Genomic DNA, 16,579 nt, shown 5'->3' on the forward strand with positions numbered 1-16,579 from the left:
TTGTAAGGAATTTAAATACTGTCATCCTTTCAGAAAGGGTCAGCCGAGAAAGCTGGTAAAATGAGTTTGAGAAAGCACAAAATTAGTTTTAGATCTTAGCGTAGGGCACAATGAAAACAATAATTCCAGAAGCAGGAACAGAATACTAAATAGGCACCATCTTTTTGTTTTTCTTTTTTTTTTTCCTTCTCCATTGAGTGCTTGGAAGCTAGCTAGCATAAAAGGCCATCTTGAGTTCGCTGAACCCGTTTCTGGACCCAGAGCTCAAATGCAAATGCCCACAGGGGTCAAGAAGGTAACTCAGAGGAGGAAAGAGGGCCAGGTAAGACTGATCGGCAAGCACATCTCCTGTCTGTTAGGTTCAGGTAAATGATGCTTTTTTAAAGCATGAGTCTGAAATTGCATTTTTAGGCTTTTTTCAATAGAAAACGAAAAATCCAGATTTTTACACGATATCTTCTGTTGGCCACAAGTTAATTTTTCCTTTTTTAAAAATATTAAACTCATAGAAAAGTTGAAAGAACAATTTTGTTAATGAAGACCAATATATCCTTTCCCCCCTCCCAAACGTGTCCATGCGTGCACGTGTGCGCGTGCACGTGTGCGCGCACACACACACACGAGTGTAGTCTTTAAACATCAGGATGCCATCAGGATATTTTAGCATATATCTCACAAGAATATGGGCATTTGCCCACACAATCAAATTACCATTACCACATCTAAGAAAATCAGTATAAATTCAGTGATATTATCCAACACATCCAGTCTACTTTCAAATTTCTCCCGTTGTCTCCAAAACGTTCTTATCCAATGGCATGCTGAGGCTGGCTTGTACAGTGACAATGTGTGCATCTCTTCCAACTTCAAGTTCAGTGATATCACAGTAGCTTGACATTGGTTGTAGTGGGAATATTCATACCATGGAAATTGGCAATTACTAGAAGTCTGAGATCCTCCCTACCCCTGGCTAGTTGTTAAACAAAATTTAATGACACACCTTTCTTCCTTTTTTTTTTTTTAACTTAACAGCATATATATATATATATAGAGATAGATAGATATATCTATATGTATCTATATATATCTATATATCTATATCTATATCTATATCTATATCTATATCTATATCTATCTATATATACACACACACACGCACACACACAAATTCTACATATATTTAATGAAGGTAATTTGACGAGTGTGGATGTATGCAATATGCTTATGAGGCCATCACTGCAATCAAGATAATAAACATGCACATCACTTTCATTAAGTTTCCTCACACCCTTTCATTTGTTTGTTTTTGGTAAGAATACTTGATGTAAGATCTACCCTTTTAACATTTTTTTTATGTGCACTGTTCGTATTTTAACTGTAGGCACTGTGTTGAACAGCAGACTGTCAGAATTTATTCATCTTGCTGAACTGAAAGTTTATATACATTGAACAACTCCCCATTTTCTCCTGTCCCCAGTCTCTGACAACCACCATTCCACTCTTTGCTTTTTTGAGTTTAACTATTTTGAAGAAGAATCATATGATTTTTCGGTGACTGGCTTATTTCACCTACCATAATGTCCTCTCCAGGTTCATCCATGTTGTCACATATGGCAGGATTTTCTTTTCTTTTCTCCTCTTCTCTTTTCTTTTCTTTCTCTTTTTAACACTGAATATTCTGTTGTATGTGTATAGAACATTTTAGGTATTCATCTGTCAAGATCCTGATTTTAATTCTTTTGGATAAATATCCAGGAGTGGGATTGCTACTTTTCATTTTTTGAGGACCCTGCATACCACTTTCCATAGCAGGTGCCCCCTTTTATTTTCCCACCGACAGTGTACAAGGGTATTAGTTTCTTCACATCCTCATCAAACCTGTTACTTTTATTGTTTTTGATAATAGCCATCCTATCAGGTATGAGTCGATATCTCATTGTGTTCTTGATTCGCATTTCCCTGAGGATTAGTGATGTTGAGCACCTCACCTTTTTATGTATCGGTTGGCCATTTGTATGTCTTTTTTAGAGACAATCAAATACGTTGCCCATTTTTAAATAGGATTATTTGCTTTGTTTTGTTTTAATTGTAGAAGTCTCATATATTTTGGATATTAACCCCTTATGGGGAATATGGTTTACAAATCTTCTTCCCATTCTGTAGGTTGTCTTTTCATTCTGTTAATTGGTTTCTTTGCTGTGAAGAAGGTTTTTAGTTTGATGAAATCCCACTTGTCTATTTTTGTTTTTATTTTCTGTGCCTTTGGTGTCATATCCAAGTGATCACTGCCAAGACCATTGTCAAGAGGCTTTTTCCTGGGGTGCCTGGATGACTCAGTTGGTTAAGCATCTGACTCTTGATTTTGGCTCAGGTCATGATCTCAAGGTTTGTGAGTTCAAGCTCCACATGGGGGCTCTGAGCTGACAGCATGGACCTTGCTTGGGATTCTCTCTCTCTTTCCCTCTGCTCCTCCCCTGCTCATCCTCTCTCTTTCTCTTTCCCTCTCCCTCTCTCTCTTTCTCTCTTCCTCTCTCTCTTTCTCTCTCCCTCCCCCCCCCCCAATAAATAAATAAATAAATAAGAGAGGCTTTTTCCCTATGTTATCTTTTAGGGGTTTTATATTTTCGGTCTTATGTTTAAGTTTTTTTTTTTTTAATGTTTAAGTCTTTAATCCATTTTAAGTTGATTTTGTGTGTGTGGTGTAAGGTAAGGGTCTGATTTCATTCCTTTGTATGTGGATAGCTAATTTTCCCAGCACCATTGTGTGCTTTTGGCAGCCTTGTTGAAGATTAATTTCCGGGCTCACGATTCTGCTCTGTTGGTCTATATGTCTGTCTTTATGCCAGTACTCTCTTGTTTTTAATTGCCGTAGTTTTGTTTCTTAGTTCTAACAGGGTTTTTGTTTTTGCTTGTTGGAATCTTTAGTGTTTTCTATATGTCAGATCATGTCATTTGCAAATGTATTATTTTATTTCTTTCTTTCCAGTTTGGCTGCTTTTTATTTCTTTTTGGTGCCTAGCTGCTGTGGCTAGGACTTCCAGTACTATGTTGAATGTAAGTGGCAATAGTGAACATCCTTGCCTTGTTCCTGATCTTAAAGGCAATGTTCTCAGTTTTTCACCATTGAGTATGATGTCAGCTATGGGCTTGTCGTATATGGCCTTTATTATATTAAGAGAAATTCCTTCTGTACTTAGTTTGTTGAGAGTTTTAATCACGAACGTGTGTTGAATTTTCTCAAATGCTCTCTCTGCATCTACTGAGATGACCATGCGACCTTTATCCTTCATTTCGTTAATATGGTGTATCACTTTAACTCATTTCCATATGTTGAACTATATACCACTCTTTACAGTTATATTTTTTCCTGATTAAACAGCCAATCAAAGTTTACAAGTTGCGTTTACCTGTTAGGCCTCTTTAGTTTGTCCTATTCTGTAGCAGTCTTCCAGCCTCCAAAGGGCCCAATTTAAGATGGCCCAATATTATCTAGTTTGCTACCACAGAAACTATTTTTCTGAAATAGCATTTTATTAAAAAAAATTTTTTTTTAATATCTTATTTATTTTTGAGACAGAGAGAGAGAGAGAGAGCATGAACAGGGGAGGGTCAGAGAAAGAGGGAGACACAGAATCTGAAACAGGCTTCAGGCTCTGAGCAGTCAGCACAGAGCCCAACGCGGGGCTCGAACCCACGGACCACGAGATCATGACCTGAGCCGAAGTCGGACGCTCAACCAACTGAGCCACCCAGGCACCCCTGAAATAGCATTTTAATTAGTCTCCTTACTTTCATTTGCTCCCCTATAATCTATTCTCCAGAAAGAAATCTATTCTTTTAAAATCATAAATTAGATCATATCACTCTAATACACAAAAGCATTTGCTGAATGTGTGGTCAGGGAGGGTTTTCAAAAAACAGGAATATTGTACCATATTTTATATTGTGAAGGATGGTCCAGGAGAGCGAGAGAGAGATCAGCAACTTGGGAGAGAAATTGGACAAATTATGGGAGAGGTCTTCTTGGGTAAGTACGAAAGGATGTAATTGAGAACACTAGCCGGAATTGCCCGTCAGAGCATAGGTAGTCACCCTTGGTGACAGGAAAGAGAGTTCATGGGCACAGTGGCAAGTGGGTTAGGAAGTTGGTGGCAGGGAGATCTGATGACGTTCCCCTCGAATTGTTACTATTTTCTTGTCTGACAGTGAACCGAGAAGGAAGTGGTAGAGATTGGGGGTGAGAGGAGATGATATAAAATAGTCATCCAGGAGATCAGATTGGGGAGTGAAGGAATTAGGGAAATCTAGCAGGATTTGGGGGCAGTCGTGTAGGCTTGAACTGAAGAGTGATCCATTAGGTACTACTGAGTGTTCTTCCTCCATCTCAGGTCAAGTGCTCAAGCAGAAGTTTGAAGTAGGTAGAGAGTTGGATTTTGACCAGAATTGCAGTTCTGCCATGCAAATATGAATGAATGAGAAGTGGCAATGAGTTGAGAGCACACACAAATGTGACACCATAGAATCACGAAGTCCAAGCTGGATGATGAAGGAAATGAGAAAATGAGGGGAGATGGAAAGTGAAAGATGGCAGGATGTTTGGATCAGAAGTCCCAGCAGTTTGAAGAGAATATTATATTAGAAGGGGTTGGCTGGCAGACCATGACACGATTGGTGGAGGACGGGATGTTTGTAATTCAGACTGTGGACAGCGGCTCTTGCTGAGAGTGACAAAGCCAAGGCCTGCCCTGGCTAGTACAATAGCCATTCGCCATCTATAGCTGTTGAAGCTGAGACTTAAATGAACATTAAATAAAATGAAAAATGTAATTCCTTATTGGCACTAGCTGCCTTTCAAGTTTTTAACAGCCACGTGAGGCTAGCGGCTACCATATTGGAGAGTGAAGGTGAAACATTTCTGTGATGGTGGAAAGTTCTTTTCTTGGACAGCACTGGTCTAGAGTGTGAACATAGTAGTGAGTGGCTGAGATAGGTGGAGGGTGTGATCGTTAGAGGTAACCGGGTTAAGGAATAGAGAGAACGTGACCGGGAAGGATCGTACCCTTGATTTTGAAATCACTGAGAATTATGAGAGAAGTAAGGGTCAAGAAAGAGACACTGAGTCAGAGATCTGTTCACGCTTCCACGCAGCTCTGAGCCTGAGGATGCTGGCTCCTCCCCCAGCTCCAGGTGTGGGTCGTTTGGTCAAAGGAGAATCCTGTCCCCGATGCGATGCAGGCCGTGAGGACTTGAGACACGAGGAGAGCTCTGCTGGAGACTTCAGGATACATACCTATTAGTAGTGTGAATGGGAAGCTGACCTAACAGGCTCCTACGCACAGTGGAACGAGTAAGACAACATTTTATTTCTCTGTCATGTAACAATCAGATCACTCTAGGCTGGTAAGGCACCTTTGTTGCCTGGGTGGTGCAGGGAACCTTGTTGCTTCTATGTTGTTACTTAGTCATCTCTGAGGAGTATGGTTGAAGCTGGTTTGCTTCGTGCTCCATTTCCATGGCACCCTCTTGCTGAAAGGAGTGACGAAGTCCTCAGAGTAAGCAGTTCCCTTGCAAGTAAAGCAGGGATAAATGACACACATCGTTTCCATTCACATTCCGTTTGCAAGAACTTGATCACATGGCCACACTAGCTGCGAGGAAGGCAAGGTGGGCATATGACCTGGAAGAGGAGGGAAGCAGACTCTGTGGATACGAGTTGCCGTCTGCCATTTTCTGCTTCTGGAAGAATTCTGGAAGCACTTTTCTCCTTTTCTACAGGCGGTAGTCTGGAATTGGAGCCACCATCCCCTTATCGTGCTGAGGATGATGCTGGCCTAGGGATAAGAGTGGATCAGGGAACCATGGAGAGATGGCATTGAAACTCCTGGATTCAGTCCACCCCGAAGCCCATCTCACTGCTGGACTCTGATTACATGAGCCACAGATTTTCCTTGTTGTGTCAGTTTCAGTTGAGTTTCTGTTTCTTACAGTTGGGATGTTCCACAAATTATGTAACCATTCTGCTAGTCTCAGTGCAGTGTCTTTTTGCCGTTGTTGTGAACAATGAGATAACTGTCCTCACGTATGTATCTTTGAACGCACGACTGTTTCTACAGGATGGATTCTGAGATGTGTAATTGCTGTCCCAAGGGATATGCACATTTAAAACTTTGGTAAATACTGCCAAGGTGCCTCAAAACGCACTTAATAACATTCTCATTCCACAATCACCATCCTCCTCCTTTGATGTCTTGTGACATCTCCCTTTGCCTTCTTCTATGTCCTGACTTTATAAAGACCATTTACAGAAGAGCATTTGGGGACATGCGTTCTCTCCCCTGATGACATTTGCACTCAGCTTCCTTCCACAGCCACATGTTGCCCCTGCTGTTTCTGGCCGGAGCTCTAATTCCAGCCACTCTCTTTATAAAGGCTGCTTGCACTTTCATGGAAACAGATGCCACAAATAACAACATCGCATATTTAAATAGCATAAATTTTACTTTGTAGGGAAATTTGATCAATTGTCTTATCCTAATGAAACAAGTTGATCATCTCATGTTTTCCCTTTTAGCTTAAACTTGTTAGGTTTGCTTTCAAATGTCTAATCGAGTTCTTTTTTGTAGAGAAAGAACTAAGTGCAGACTTTTTAAAAATCAAAATGTTCTGGAGTTAGGCTATTTACTTTATTAAAACATTTTTAAATGTTTATTTCTTTTTTTTTTTCTATTTGAGAGAGGGAAAGAGCGAGTGAGCGAGCCAGCAGGGGAGGAACAGAGAGAGAGGGAGACACAGAATCTGAAGCAGGCTCCAGACTCTGAGCTGTCAGTGCAGAGCCCGATGCGGGGCTCAAACCCACAGCAATGAGAGCCACTCAGGTGCCCCTGAAGTTAGACTTAAATAATGTAAATTATTCTTAAATAATGTATCCTATCTTACTAAGGACAGGACAACCCTGAAGGGTGTTGTTTTTTTGTTGTCTATGGCTTCCGTGGGAATCTTCCTAAATTGGGAGAGTATTCAATGGACCATTTTTTCGTTATGTTTCTATTTTAAGGGTTTTGTACCCAATTCCAAAGTGTGTGGGCGGTTTTTTCCCTACATTGCAACGCAATTCTTGGACACCAGTTGGGTATCCTACAACTGAACTCAATTCTGGTCCTTCCTACCTGGAGACAGCATCTGATTGCACAGGTTAGGAGCTCAGTCCTACGAGGTGCCCCTCTACTTGAGTTGCCTGCCCAGGGTGTCACCCATGCTTCTGATGACCAGCTATAGATGGAGGTTCTGTGACCCCTCCTTCGGTTTGATTAATTTGCTACAGTGGCTCACAGGACTCAGAGAAACATTTTGCTTGCTAGATGATCAGGTTATTATAAGAGGATATAACTCAGGAAAAACTAGATGGGAAGAGATGCATAGGACAAGATATGTGGGAAGGAGGGGTGCCTGAGTGGCTGAGTCAGTTGAACATCCAACTCTTTAATTTTTTTAAGTTTTTAAAAACTTATTTTGAGAGAGAGAGGACATGGGGTAGGGGCAGAGAGAGAGGGAGAGAGACTTCCAAGGAGGCTCTGTGCTCACATAGTGAAGAGCCCAATGCGGGGCTCAAACTCACAAACCATGAGATCATGACCTGAGCTGAAATCAAGAGTCAGACCTTTAACCGACTGAGCTACCCAGGCGCCTCAAGCATCTGACTTTTTTTTAAAAGACATTTTAATTTTATTTAATTAATGAATTTATTTTCAGAGAGAGCAGAGTGTGGATGGAAGAGGGACAGAGAGGGAGACACAATCCGAAGCAGACTCCAGGCTCTGAGCTATCAGCACAGATCCTGAGGCAGGGCTCAAACCCATGAGCTGTGAGATCATGACCTGAGCTGAAGTCAGATACTCAACTGACTGAGCCATCCAGACGCCTCAAGCATCTGGCTCTTGATTTTGGCTTAGGTCATCATTTCATGGTTTGTGAGTTTGAGCCCGATGCAGAGCCTGCTTGGGGTTCTCTCTCTCTCTCTCTCTCTCTCTCTCTCTCTCTCTCTCTCTCTCTCTCTGCCCCTACCCCACTTGTGTGCTCTCTCTCTCTCTCTTTCACAATAAATAAATAAAGACATTGGGAAGGGGTGTAGAGCTTCATGTATTCTCTGAGGACATCACTTCCCCCCAACTTCTCTGTGTTCACCAATCTGGAAGCTCTCTGAACCCCATGGTTTTGGTGTTTTATGGAAATTTCATTTCATGGAGGCTGGCTCCTTGCACTGGTGGAGGGGGTATTTTTCTGTGGGGTAGATCTGATCTGTATGGTCACTGTGCCAGCTGGAGCACCCCATTTTGTTGTATAGGGCATTTTAGGGGAATAAGCACTTACAAGCAGGAACATCCCTTTACTTTTATTAAGAAATTATCTTTCAACATAGTGATTCGATGATTACATACGTTGCAAAATGCTCACCATAAATGTAGTTACAGTTACGTCTGTCAGCAAAGTTGTTATAATATTACTGACTACAGTCCCCATCCTGTACTTTTTACCCCCATGACCTACTTATTTTATAACTGGAGGTTTGTGCCTCTTAATCCCCTTCTCCTATTTTGTCCCTTCCTCCAACCCCCTGTCCCTCTGGCAACCACCTGTATTTATGAGTGAGTCTGTTTCTGGATTTTGTTGCTGTTTTGTTTGTTCTTTATTTTGTTTTTTTAGATTCTATATATAAGTGAAATCGTATGGTATTTGTTTTTCTCTACCTTCTTTACATTCTTTTAGAAACATTCCAGTGAGTTTACTGAACCCCCAATTCTTTTATGGTCTTTATGAATAGACACCTCATCCCCTTATCTCTTTCCCCCTACCTTTACCCCAACTTATAAAAAAGAGGTTAAAAGACCACTTGAAACAATCAGTTTTGTTGTTTTTTTTTCCTTTCTTTTTATTTTTAATCATCTGATATCACAAGAGGATTATTTTAGTACAACCAAATCTTTTATGAAGTAGGGAGTTTTAGTTGAGGCCCGTGAAAATAGTTTATATGAGAAAGATATAGGAAGGCTCAGAGGGCTGTCTTTAATAGCTCTCTCTTGTAAAATGAACCTGGAACCTTCCAGCAGCCTTCAAAGGCACAGAAATCTTGGTTATCTGCCTCTAGCACTGGAAGCAGGTGGAGCCTCGAGAGGCCCAGGAAGACAGGCAGGAGGGGACAGGAAGTGGCTTTCATCACTTGCACATGGCTTATGGCTGTGAATGCAATGTTGTGTCAATGGCAGAACAGAGCACTGTAAATCTACAGTGTGCTTCTGACGAGCCATTTAGGTAATCTTTTATTTATAGGAAAATTAGGAAAATGGCCATAAGCAAAGCCAGAAGGCTTAAGAGTTTAAGTAAGCTTGCAAAGGGAGATGGGGATTCTTGTACACTTCGAGTTTTGGTGGCTTTGAATGTTCGATCCCACTGGGTCAAGATGGCATTTCTGGCTCCTTCCCATTTCCCTGGGCCGGTCAAGCGGAACTGGTACGGTGTGGATGGGCCGAAGAAGATGGTCAAGCCCAGGCGTGGGTCCGTCAGGAGCATAGAGAATAGGTTGGGTTTTGCATTGATGTAGGTCAGGAGTTCATCTATGTATGTGATATAATCTTCTTGTAAAGCTTTGCAGTAACACAAGCCGAATCTTTATAAAAGGAAAATGGGGGATAAAGAGAAAGACACAAAGATAAAATAATGATAACCCAGAGCAAGTCAACGTGCCAAAAGTAAACAATGATGCTAGAAAATTTGAAATGTTCTCTTTTGCTTTTCTTTTTTATTTGAGAGAGAGAGAGAGACAGAGACAGAGAGAGAGAGGAGCCCGGGAGAGGGGCAGAGGGGGGGAGAGAGAGAGAATCCCAAGCAGGCTCCATGCTCAGCACAGAGCCTGATGTGGGGCTCGATGCTATGAACCTGGGATCATGACCTGAGCCGAAATCACGAGTCAGATCTCAACTGATTGAGCCACCTAGGCACCCCTGAAATGGTTTTTGTATTATTCTCTCCAAGCCCATAGCTGTCTAATGGTCTCATTGCATTTTTTTTTTTTTAATACAAGATGAGCTCCTTGACAAGATACTCTATGCGTATGGTGCTCCAAATGCTTAAAATGCATCTAGTATTTCTCTGCTTCTTTTGTCAAATATTTAGGAATTTCTAGAAAAAAATTTATTTACATAATTTCACTATTCCTAAATTTTTCTAAAACTCAGTTATTGCTAGATTTATATAATGTAAAGTCCACAAGAATCAATAAGGTGGAATTTCCTGTAATTCTGGTGTTGGTCCTAAAACCACCAGCTGACCTATGTGACAAGAAGCTTTTCCACTGTGCAGCTCTAATTAATTATCTATGTTATAGCACAATTCCATAATGGAGATCAAATCACATTCCAGGTTGAGGGTGAAAAAGAGGCATCTAAAATGTTTTTTTGTTATTTTGGGATTTAGCACTTTGACAAGGATAGCTCAACATGAAGTTTGGAAATATATTTAAATTAGAGAAGTGATAAAAATAATAAAAAAATAAAAATTATTTTTTAATGTTTGTTTATTTTTGAGAGAGACAGAGGCAGACCATGACTGGGGGAGGAGCAGAAAGAGAGGAAGACACAGATTCCAAAGCAGGTTCTAGGCTCTGAGCCATCAGCACAGAGCCTGAAGCAGGGCTCAAACCCATAGACCATGAGTTGAAGTTGGACGCTCAACTGACTGAGCCACCCATGTGCCCCAGTGATAAAAATGTTTAAATGCGGTGATTTATTTATTATTATTTAAAAATTTTTTTTAATGTTTATTTATTTTTGAGACAGAGAGAGACAGAGCATGAACGGGGGAGGGTCAGAGAGAGAGGGAGACACAGAATCTGAAACAGGCTCCAGGCTCTGAGCCATCAGCACAGAGCCTGACGTGGGGCTTGAACTCATGAATTGCGAGATCATGACCCGAGCTGAAGTTGGACACTTAACCGACTGAGCCACCCAGGCGCCCCTAAATGCAGTGATTTAAAAACTTTCTTTTGGTATCAGAAAGCATTTTTCAAGTGATAATTTATATTAAAGCCCAAAACAGACTAACAGTAAACAAAACCAGAGATGTTTTAGTTGGGTTAGGAGTGAGGATGAGAGTCGGTGGGGTTGGGGGGGGAGGCCAACACTCCTTTCTTTTTTGCTGCTTCCCTTCTGTAATCCCTGGTCCTTGAGTGTGAGCCAGAGAGCAGAGAATAAGTGGAAACTTCTCTAGGGAACAGAGTCAACAAACTTATTCTGGCAAAAGGTCAGATGGTAAGTACTTTAGGCTTTGAGGGCCATGTTATGGTCTCTATCTCAACAACTCAAAAGCATCTACATGTAAATATGTACATGAATGAGTGTGGTTAGGTTCTCATGAAATTTTATGTATGGCTACTGTGATTTAAATTTCATATGAGGCAGCTAGGTGGCTCAGTTGGTTAAGCGTCTGACTGCGGCTCGGGTCATGATCTCATGGTTCGTGAGTTCAAGCCCCATGTGGGGCATTGTGCTGGTGGTTCAGAGCCTGGAGCCTGCTTTGGATTCTGTGTCTCCCTCTTTCTCTGCCCCTCCCCTGCTCATGCTCACTCTCTCTCTCAAAAAATAAGTAAACAAAAAAAAATTTTAAAACAATAAATTTCATATAATTTTCACATATCACAAAATATTCTTTTATTCCAACTCTTAAAAAACATAAAAGTTCAAGTGGTCGGCAGATTTGACCTGCAGGACATAGTTTGCAGAATCCTGACTAGAGTAGAATCTAAATAAAACAATAGAGTTGAATACAGATTGGTTGAATGAATGAGTAAACAGACCCTTCTAGCATCAGAGGGGATAAACACAACTCTTTGCCTGCTGATTATGAAAAGGCGTGGAATAATGTATCTCGTAGATGGGAGTTAATTGTATTTGGTTTAGAATCCAGACTCCATGTGGCGCTAGATAATTATGGTCTGAAGTGATGATTTTGCGACCTTTAAACTTTTCAGTTCCCCTTCTCCCCACTCTCCTTAACAGGCTATGCTAGCTCCCCCCCCCCCCCCCCCCCCCCCCCAAATCTCAGGCGCTGCCTCATGTCTCTCTGCTATTGTTTTGCCAATTTGAGTCATGATTCAAAAGGTTGCATAAGGAGTTAACTAAGTTAACTCACCCACTGGGTTTGTTTTCTTTTCTTGCATTGACTTCCTCAATCATGACACTTTGCGGTGGTAACTTATTTATACCTGTGAAACAAACAAAAAAGGCAGTTTAACTTCAGGCCTGCTTGCTTAGTGGGTGAAGATGTTTTATTACTGCTTATCTTTATTCCTGGTACCCAGCGACTCATCTGTTCTCCTCCTAAAAATATTAGCTGCCTACAGGGTTGATGGTAAGTTTTTGGTAATAATGCTACCAGCTGAAAAGTTATAAGCATCTGGTCATCTCACTAGTTATCTGATACAACATAACCTCAGAACTGAATTCTGTCACTTGATTGAAGTTTTATACTTTAATTGAACCAGTTAATTCAGTGAAAACAACAGATAGACACAACTTGTATTTTTTTGACCCCCGATTTATCTTTTGTGCTGGTAATGGCTCAAATTCATTCTGATAGTGTAATTCCATGAAGAATAGAATGAATCCTGCTTTTAAAGATTCTGTTGTTTGAGATAGGAGCTGGGGACGCTCTCAAAATTTCTAGTATCCAAATAACATAGTAAACAGAAAACATATGCCCTGAAATTTCTCATGCACGTACCTTTTAGGACTCGAACAACCCATCGTGCTTGGGTCTCTCCAGTGGGTATGATGGAGCCCAAGGGTTTGATGAGGCCAATAACAGCCAGGGTTGGCTTTGGCAGATGTGCAGGGAAGATGTACTTGTACAGTGATGCCTGGCCATTTTCGACTTTCACTACGGACTCATCAAGGAAGGGGAAAGCAAAGGTGTATCCAGTGGCAAAGACAATGATATCAATGGGCTCTTCCTTTGGGGTGTTGTTAAATATGACAGAGTTTTCCTTCACCTCTTTTATGCTTGGCTTGATGAGCACTTTCCCAGTGATGATACGGCCTGGGAGTTCATCATTTAGCACAGGCTCTCTCAGCTGTGTCCTAAAGAGAAACATGGGCAGGGAAGAGATGTGCCGGTGACCAGTGTGGCTGGCCCTTCCACCTCCTTCCCTTCCCTTCCTCATTCTGGGACTCTCCCCTTGGCCAGGCAGGAGGTGCCAGTCTTGGGAGGAGTGGCACTCGGTAGGGAGCTGTGTGCCCTCAGTGGTGGCTTGGGTACACCTGATCCACGTTGGCCCAGAGTGGAACCTGGAGGAAGATCAGATGAGATCTCTGGGCTACGATGCCAACACCGGGAATGGAGTATCCTTGTACCGACTCAATGAGAGAGTAAAACCGTCTATCCTTCTTAATGGGATAAATTGTAGGCTGTAACTCAGATACAGACTGAGTTAAGTACAGACTGAAGTCAAGGTCGTCTTGACAAGGGCAAGAAGGCACTGCTGCCGGAGAGATGGGCAGGGGCCACTACAACATTTGATTCTTCCCACACAGGGAAACAAGCCAAGCGTGTTGCTTCTACCAAAAGAGTCGTAGACAAGTCATTGTCTTTCGAGCGCTGCAGCTGAGGGCCACGTAACCTGCCTAGGTCATAGAGCTCACTTATCACTACATGAGCTTGGGCAAGTGGCTGAACTTTGCCAAGCCTCGGTTCGCCCAAGTAAAAAGAAGATTAAGTAAGACTTTAAAAAAGGGTTGTTGACAAGATGCAATACCTAGTTTCACTTACCAAGAACTCAAAATAGCTAGCTATTAGGAAATACACTGGGATGAAATTTTCCTTCACGTTCGGTCGATATGATGTGTTGTTGCCTGGTTTGGCTGTGCCAGTGGAGGCACAGAGCCTCCTCCTTCCTCACAGCCCTCAGCAGATACCCTCCGTTTACCTGTCTTCCGGTACCAAGCCATAATTTGCATGATGGAACCAGCTGTTCATCTTTCTTGCCAGCAGCCAGTTCACAATTGGAGTTGGGACAGAATTTCTGAACACGTTCTGAAACCGAGTCATGAACACCATGTCCCACGGGTACCCTGAGTCGAAGACTCGACTGATCACCCACGCCCCGCCGGTGGTGCTGAGGAACACCTGGAAGCAGTCAAAGAAGCCACTCAGTTTGACACAGTGAGCCCGGCTGGCTCCGCCAGAGAGTCAAGAGGTCTCATCACTGGAATAGAGCCTGAAAGCCTCCCTCCCTCAAAATACATCCTCCACAAGATGGTTTTGGCTCCTCCGGCTCCCGCTGTAAAGTTATTCATTTGAGATAACAGTTTGGGCACTTAGAGTATTAAAGTGCCTTCGAACGTATAACTGAGCACTTATTATCTGCGAGACACAGTGCCAGACACCTCAGTGAGTGAGCTACTGTGGCAACCGAGGGCGAGCTCAAAGTCTCGTGTGAAAAAGCAGCGAGCGGGTGGGTACAGTTTTGCATGCTAGTAATTGTAGGGCATAAGAACAAGGTGTGGCAGCAGGTGAATCTTGTCTATAAAGAGTTTCAATAGAAACCACTGTTTGAACTGACAATAAATTTCAGTAACACAGTTGGTTTTGGTGAATTCCTTAAAAAACACTTTTTTTTGGGGGGCGCCTGGGTGGCGCAGTCGGTTGGGCGTCCGACTTCAGCCAGGTCACGATCTCGCGGTCCGGGAGTTCAAGCCCCGCGTCGGGCTCTGGGCTGATGGCTCAGAGCCTGGAGCCTGTTTCCGATTCTGTGTCTCCCTCTCTCTCTGCCCCTCCCCTGTTCATGCTCTGTCTCTCTCTGTCCCAAAAATAAATAAACGTTGAAGAACCTGGCCACAATTTGACCTGACTCCAGACAGATCCCACACTTACTCCTTTGGCCATAGTTTTCAAGTTCTCCTCGTCTACCTCCATCTTTCTCATTAGTACCATAGTCACAGACCCTCTATACTATTCTGCATTTAATAGTTTCCCTTAAGTTCACTTTAAATCAATTCACTTCTGGGGCGCCTGGGTGGCGCAGTCGGTTAAGCGTCCGACTTCAGCCAGGTCACGATCTCGCGGTCCGTGAGTTCGAGCCCCGCGTCGGGCTCTGGGCTGATGGCTCAGAGCCTGGAGCCTGTTTCCGATTCTGTGTCTCCCTCTCTCTCTGCCCCTCCCCCGTTCATGCTCTGTCTCTCTCTGTCCCAAAAATAAAAATAAACGTTGAAAAAAAAAATTAAAAAAAAAAAAACACTTTTTTTTTTTTAACAGGTTAGCTGTTTGAGTTCACCAGCTGACTGAGTTTGAAATTTCCACATGGTAAGAGAGATAGAAATAATATGAATGGAAATAGAATATGCTACCCACATGTCTCTTGTGGGGGTCAGAGTGGATGGGACTGTGTTAATTTTTATTTCAGGACCTCCTTTCTCTTCACTCAGGATGTCTCCACCAAACTGTGAAGTCTCTCCAAATCAATCAACCAATCAATCCTTTTTTTGAAAGTTCCCGAAGGGAATATCAAAATCACATTCCCAATCCTTTTCTTTCATAGCTATTTTTGCTCTTGCAGTTATTATTTTTAAAGATTTTATTTTTAAGTAATCTCTATATCCGACATGCATCTTGAGCCTACAACCCCAAGATCAAGAGTTGCATGCCCTACTGATTGAGCCGGCCAGGCACTCCTCACTCTTGCATTCATTCATTCATTCATTCATCCATTCATTCATTTATAGAGCAAGAACAAGAGAGAGAGAGTGCACAACCCAAGTGTGAGCACAAGCGGTAGAGGGGCAGAGAAAGAGGGAGGGAAAGAGAGAGAATCCTAAGCAGGGTCTGCAGTGTCAGTGTTAAGCCCGACATGGGGCTTGAACTCACAAACCATGAGATCGTGACCCGAGTTGAAATCAAGAGTTGGACACTTAACCAATTGAGCCATCCAGGTATCCATGACCTAATTATTTATACTTATTTAGTTGGCCAATCTGTGTCCGCCTCAACTCTATGCTCCATTATGGCAGAAATCTTGCTTTTTTTTTGAGAGAGAGGGCTCAAGTGAGTGAGGGGCAGAGAGAGAGGAAAAGAGAGAGGGAGAGAGGGAGGGAGGGAGGGAGGGAGAGAGAAAGAGAGAGAGAGAGAGAAGTGGGACTCACACTCACCCGATGCGGGACTCAAACTCAGGAACCTTGAGATCATGACCTGAGCCGAAGTCAGATGTTTAATTGACTGAGCCACCCAGGTGCCCAGAAATCTTGTTTTTATTGTATTTTTCCGTGATTCCCCCTGTGCCTGGCACAACGTTTGGCACATCAGAAACCAACAACTAATATGTATTTGTTTTTAACAAGTGCCAGCTGAGGAACATTAATTACAATTATTACATAAACTTTACTAGGGAGAGATCACTGTGTTGGGGCAACATAGCTGGGGAGGTACAAGTGGATTGTAATAAAGGGGAAAAGAGCACCGAAGGGAGGGGTGTGGTATGAGCAAAGGGGAAAAACACAGGAATTGGAAAAGGCTCAGAGTAGTGGGAGATAAAGTTGAA

General features: G+C 42.4%; 1 protein-coding gene across 3 annotated transcripts in view; it reads right to left on the reverse strand.

Annotated features, from left to right (window-relative positions):
- Positions 1 to 8,909: 8,909 nt before the first annotated feature.
- Positions 8,910 to 16,579, reverse strand: part of FMO1 (flavin containing dimethylaniline monoxygenase 1) — a 31,812-nt gene continuing 24,142 nt past the window's right edge. For 2 of the 3 annotated variants that reach the window (XM_045452944.1, XM_045452943.1), the window contains 4 exons: positions 13,973 to 14,172; positions 12,772 to 13,127; positions 12,181 to 12,253; positions 8,910 to 9,661 (listed from right to left, as the gene is read on the reverse strand). In XM_045452944.1, the coding sequence (XP_045308900.1) occupies positions 9,319 to 9,661; positions 12,181 to 12,253; positions 12,772 to 13,127; positions 13,973 to 14,172 (972 nt within the window). In that variant the 3' untranslated portion in view covers positions 8,910 to 9,318. Of the gene's footprint in view, positions 9,662 to 12,180; positions 12,254 to 12,771; positions 13,128 to 13,972; positions 14,173 to 16,579 lie in introns of those variants that run through there. The other variant, XM_045452945.1, reaches the window with a different exon arrangement.

The sequence above is a fragment of the Leopardus geoffroyi genome, chromosome C3 (assembly GCF_018350155.1).
Source record: "Leopardus geoffroyi isolate Oge1 chromosome C3, O.geoffroyi_Oge1_pat1.0, whole genome shotgun sequence".
NCBI lineage: Eukaryota > Metazoa > Chordata > Mammalia > Carnivora > Felidae > Leopardus > Leopardus geoffroyi.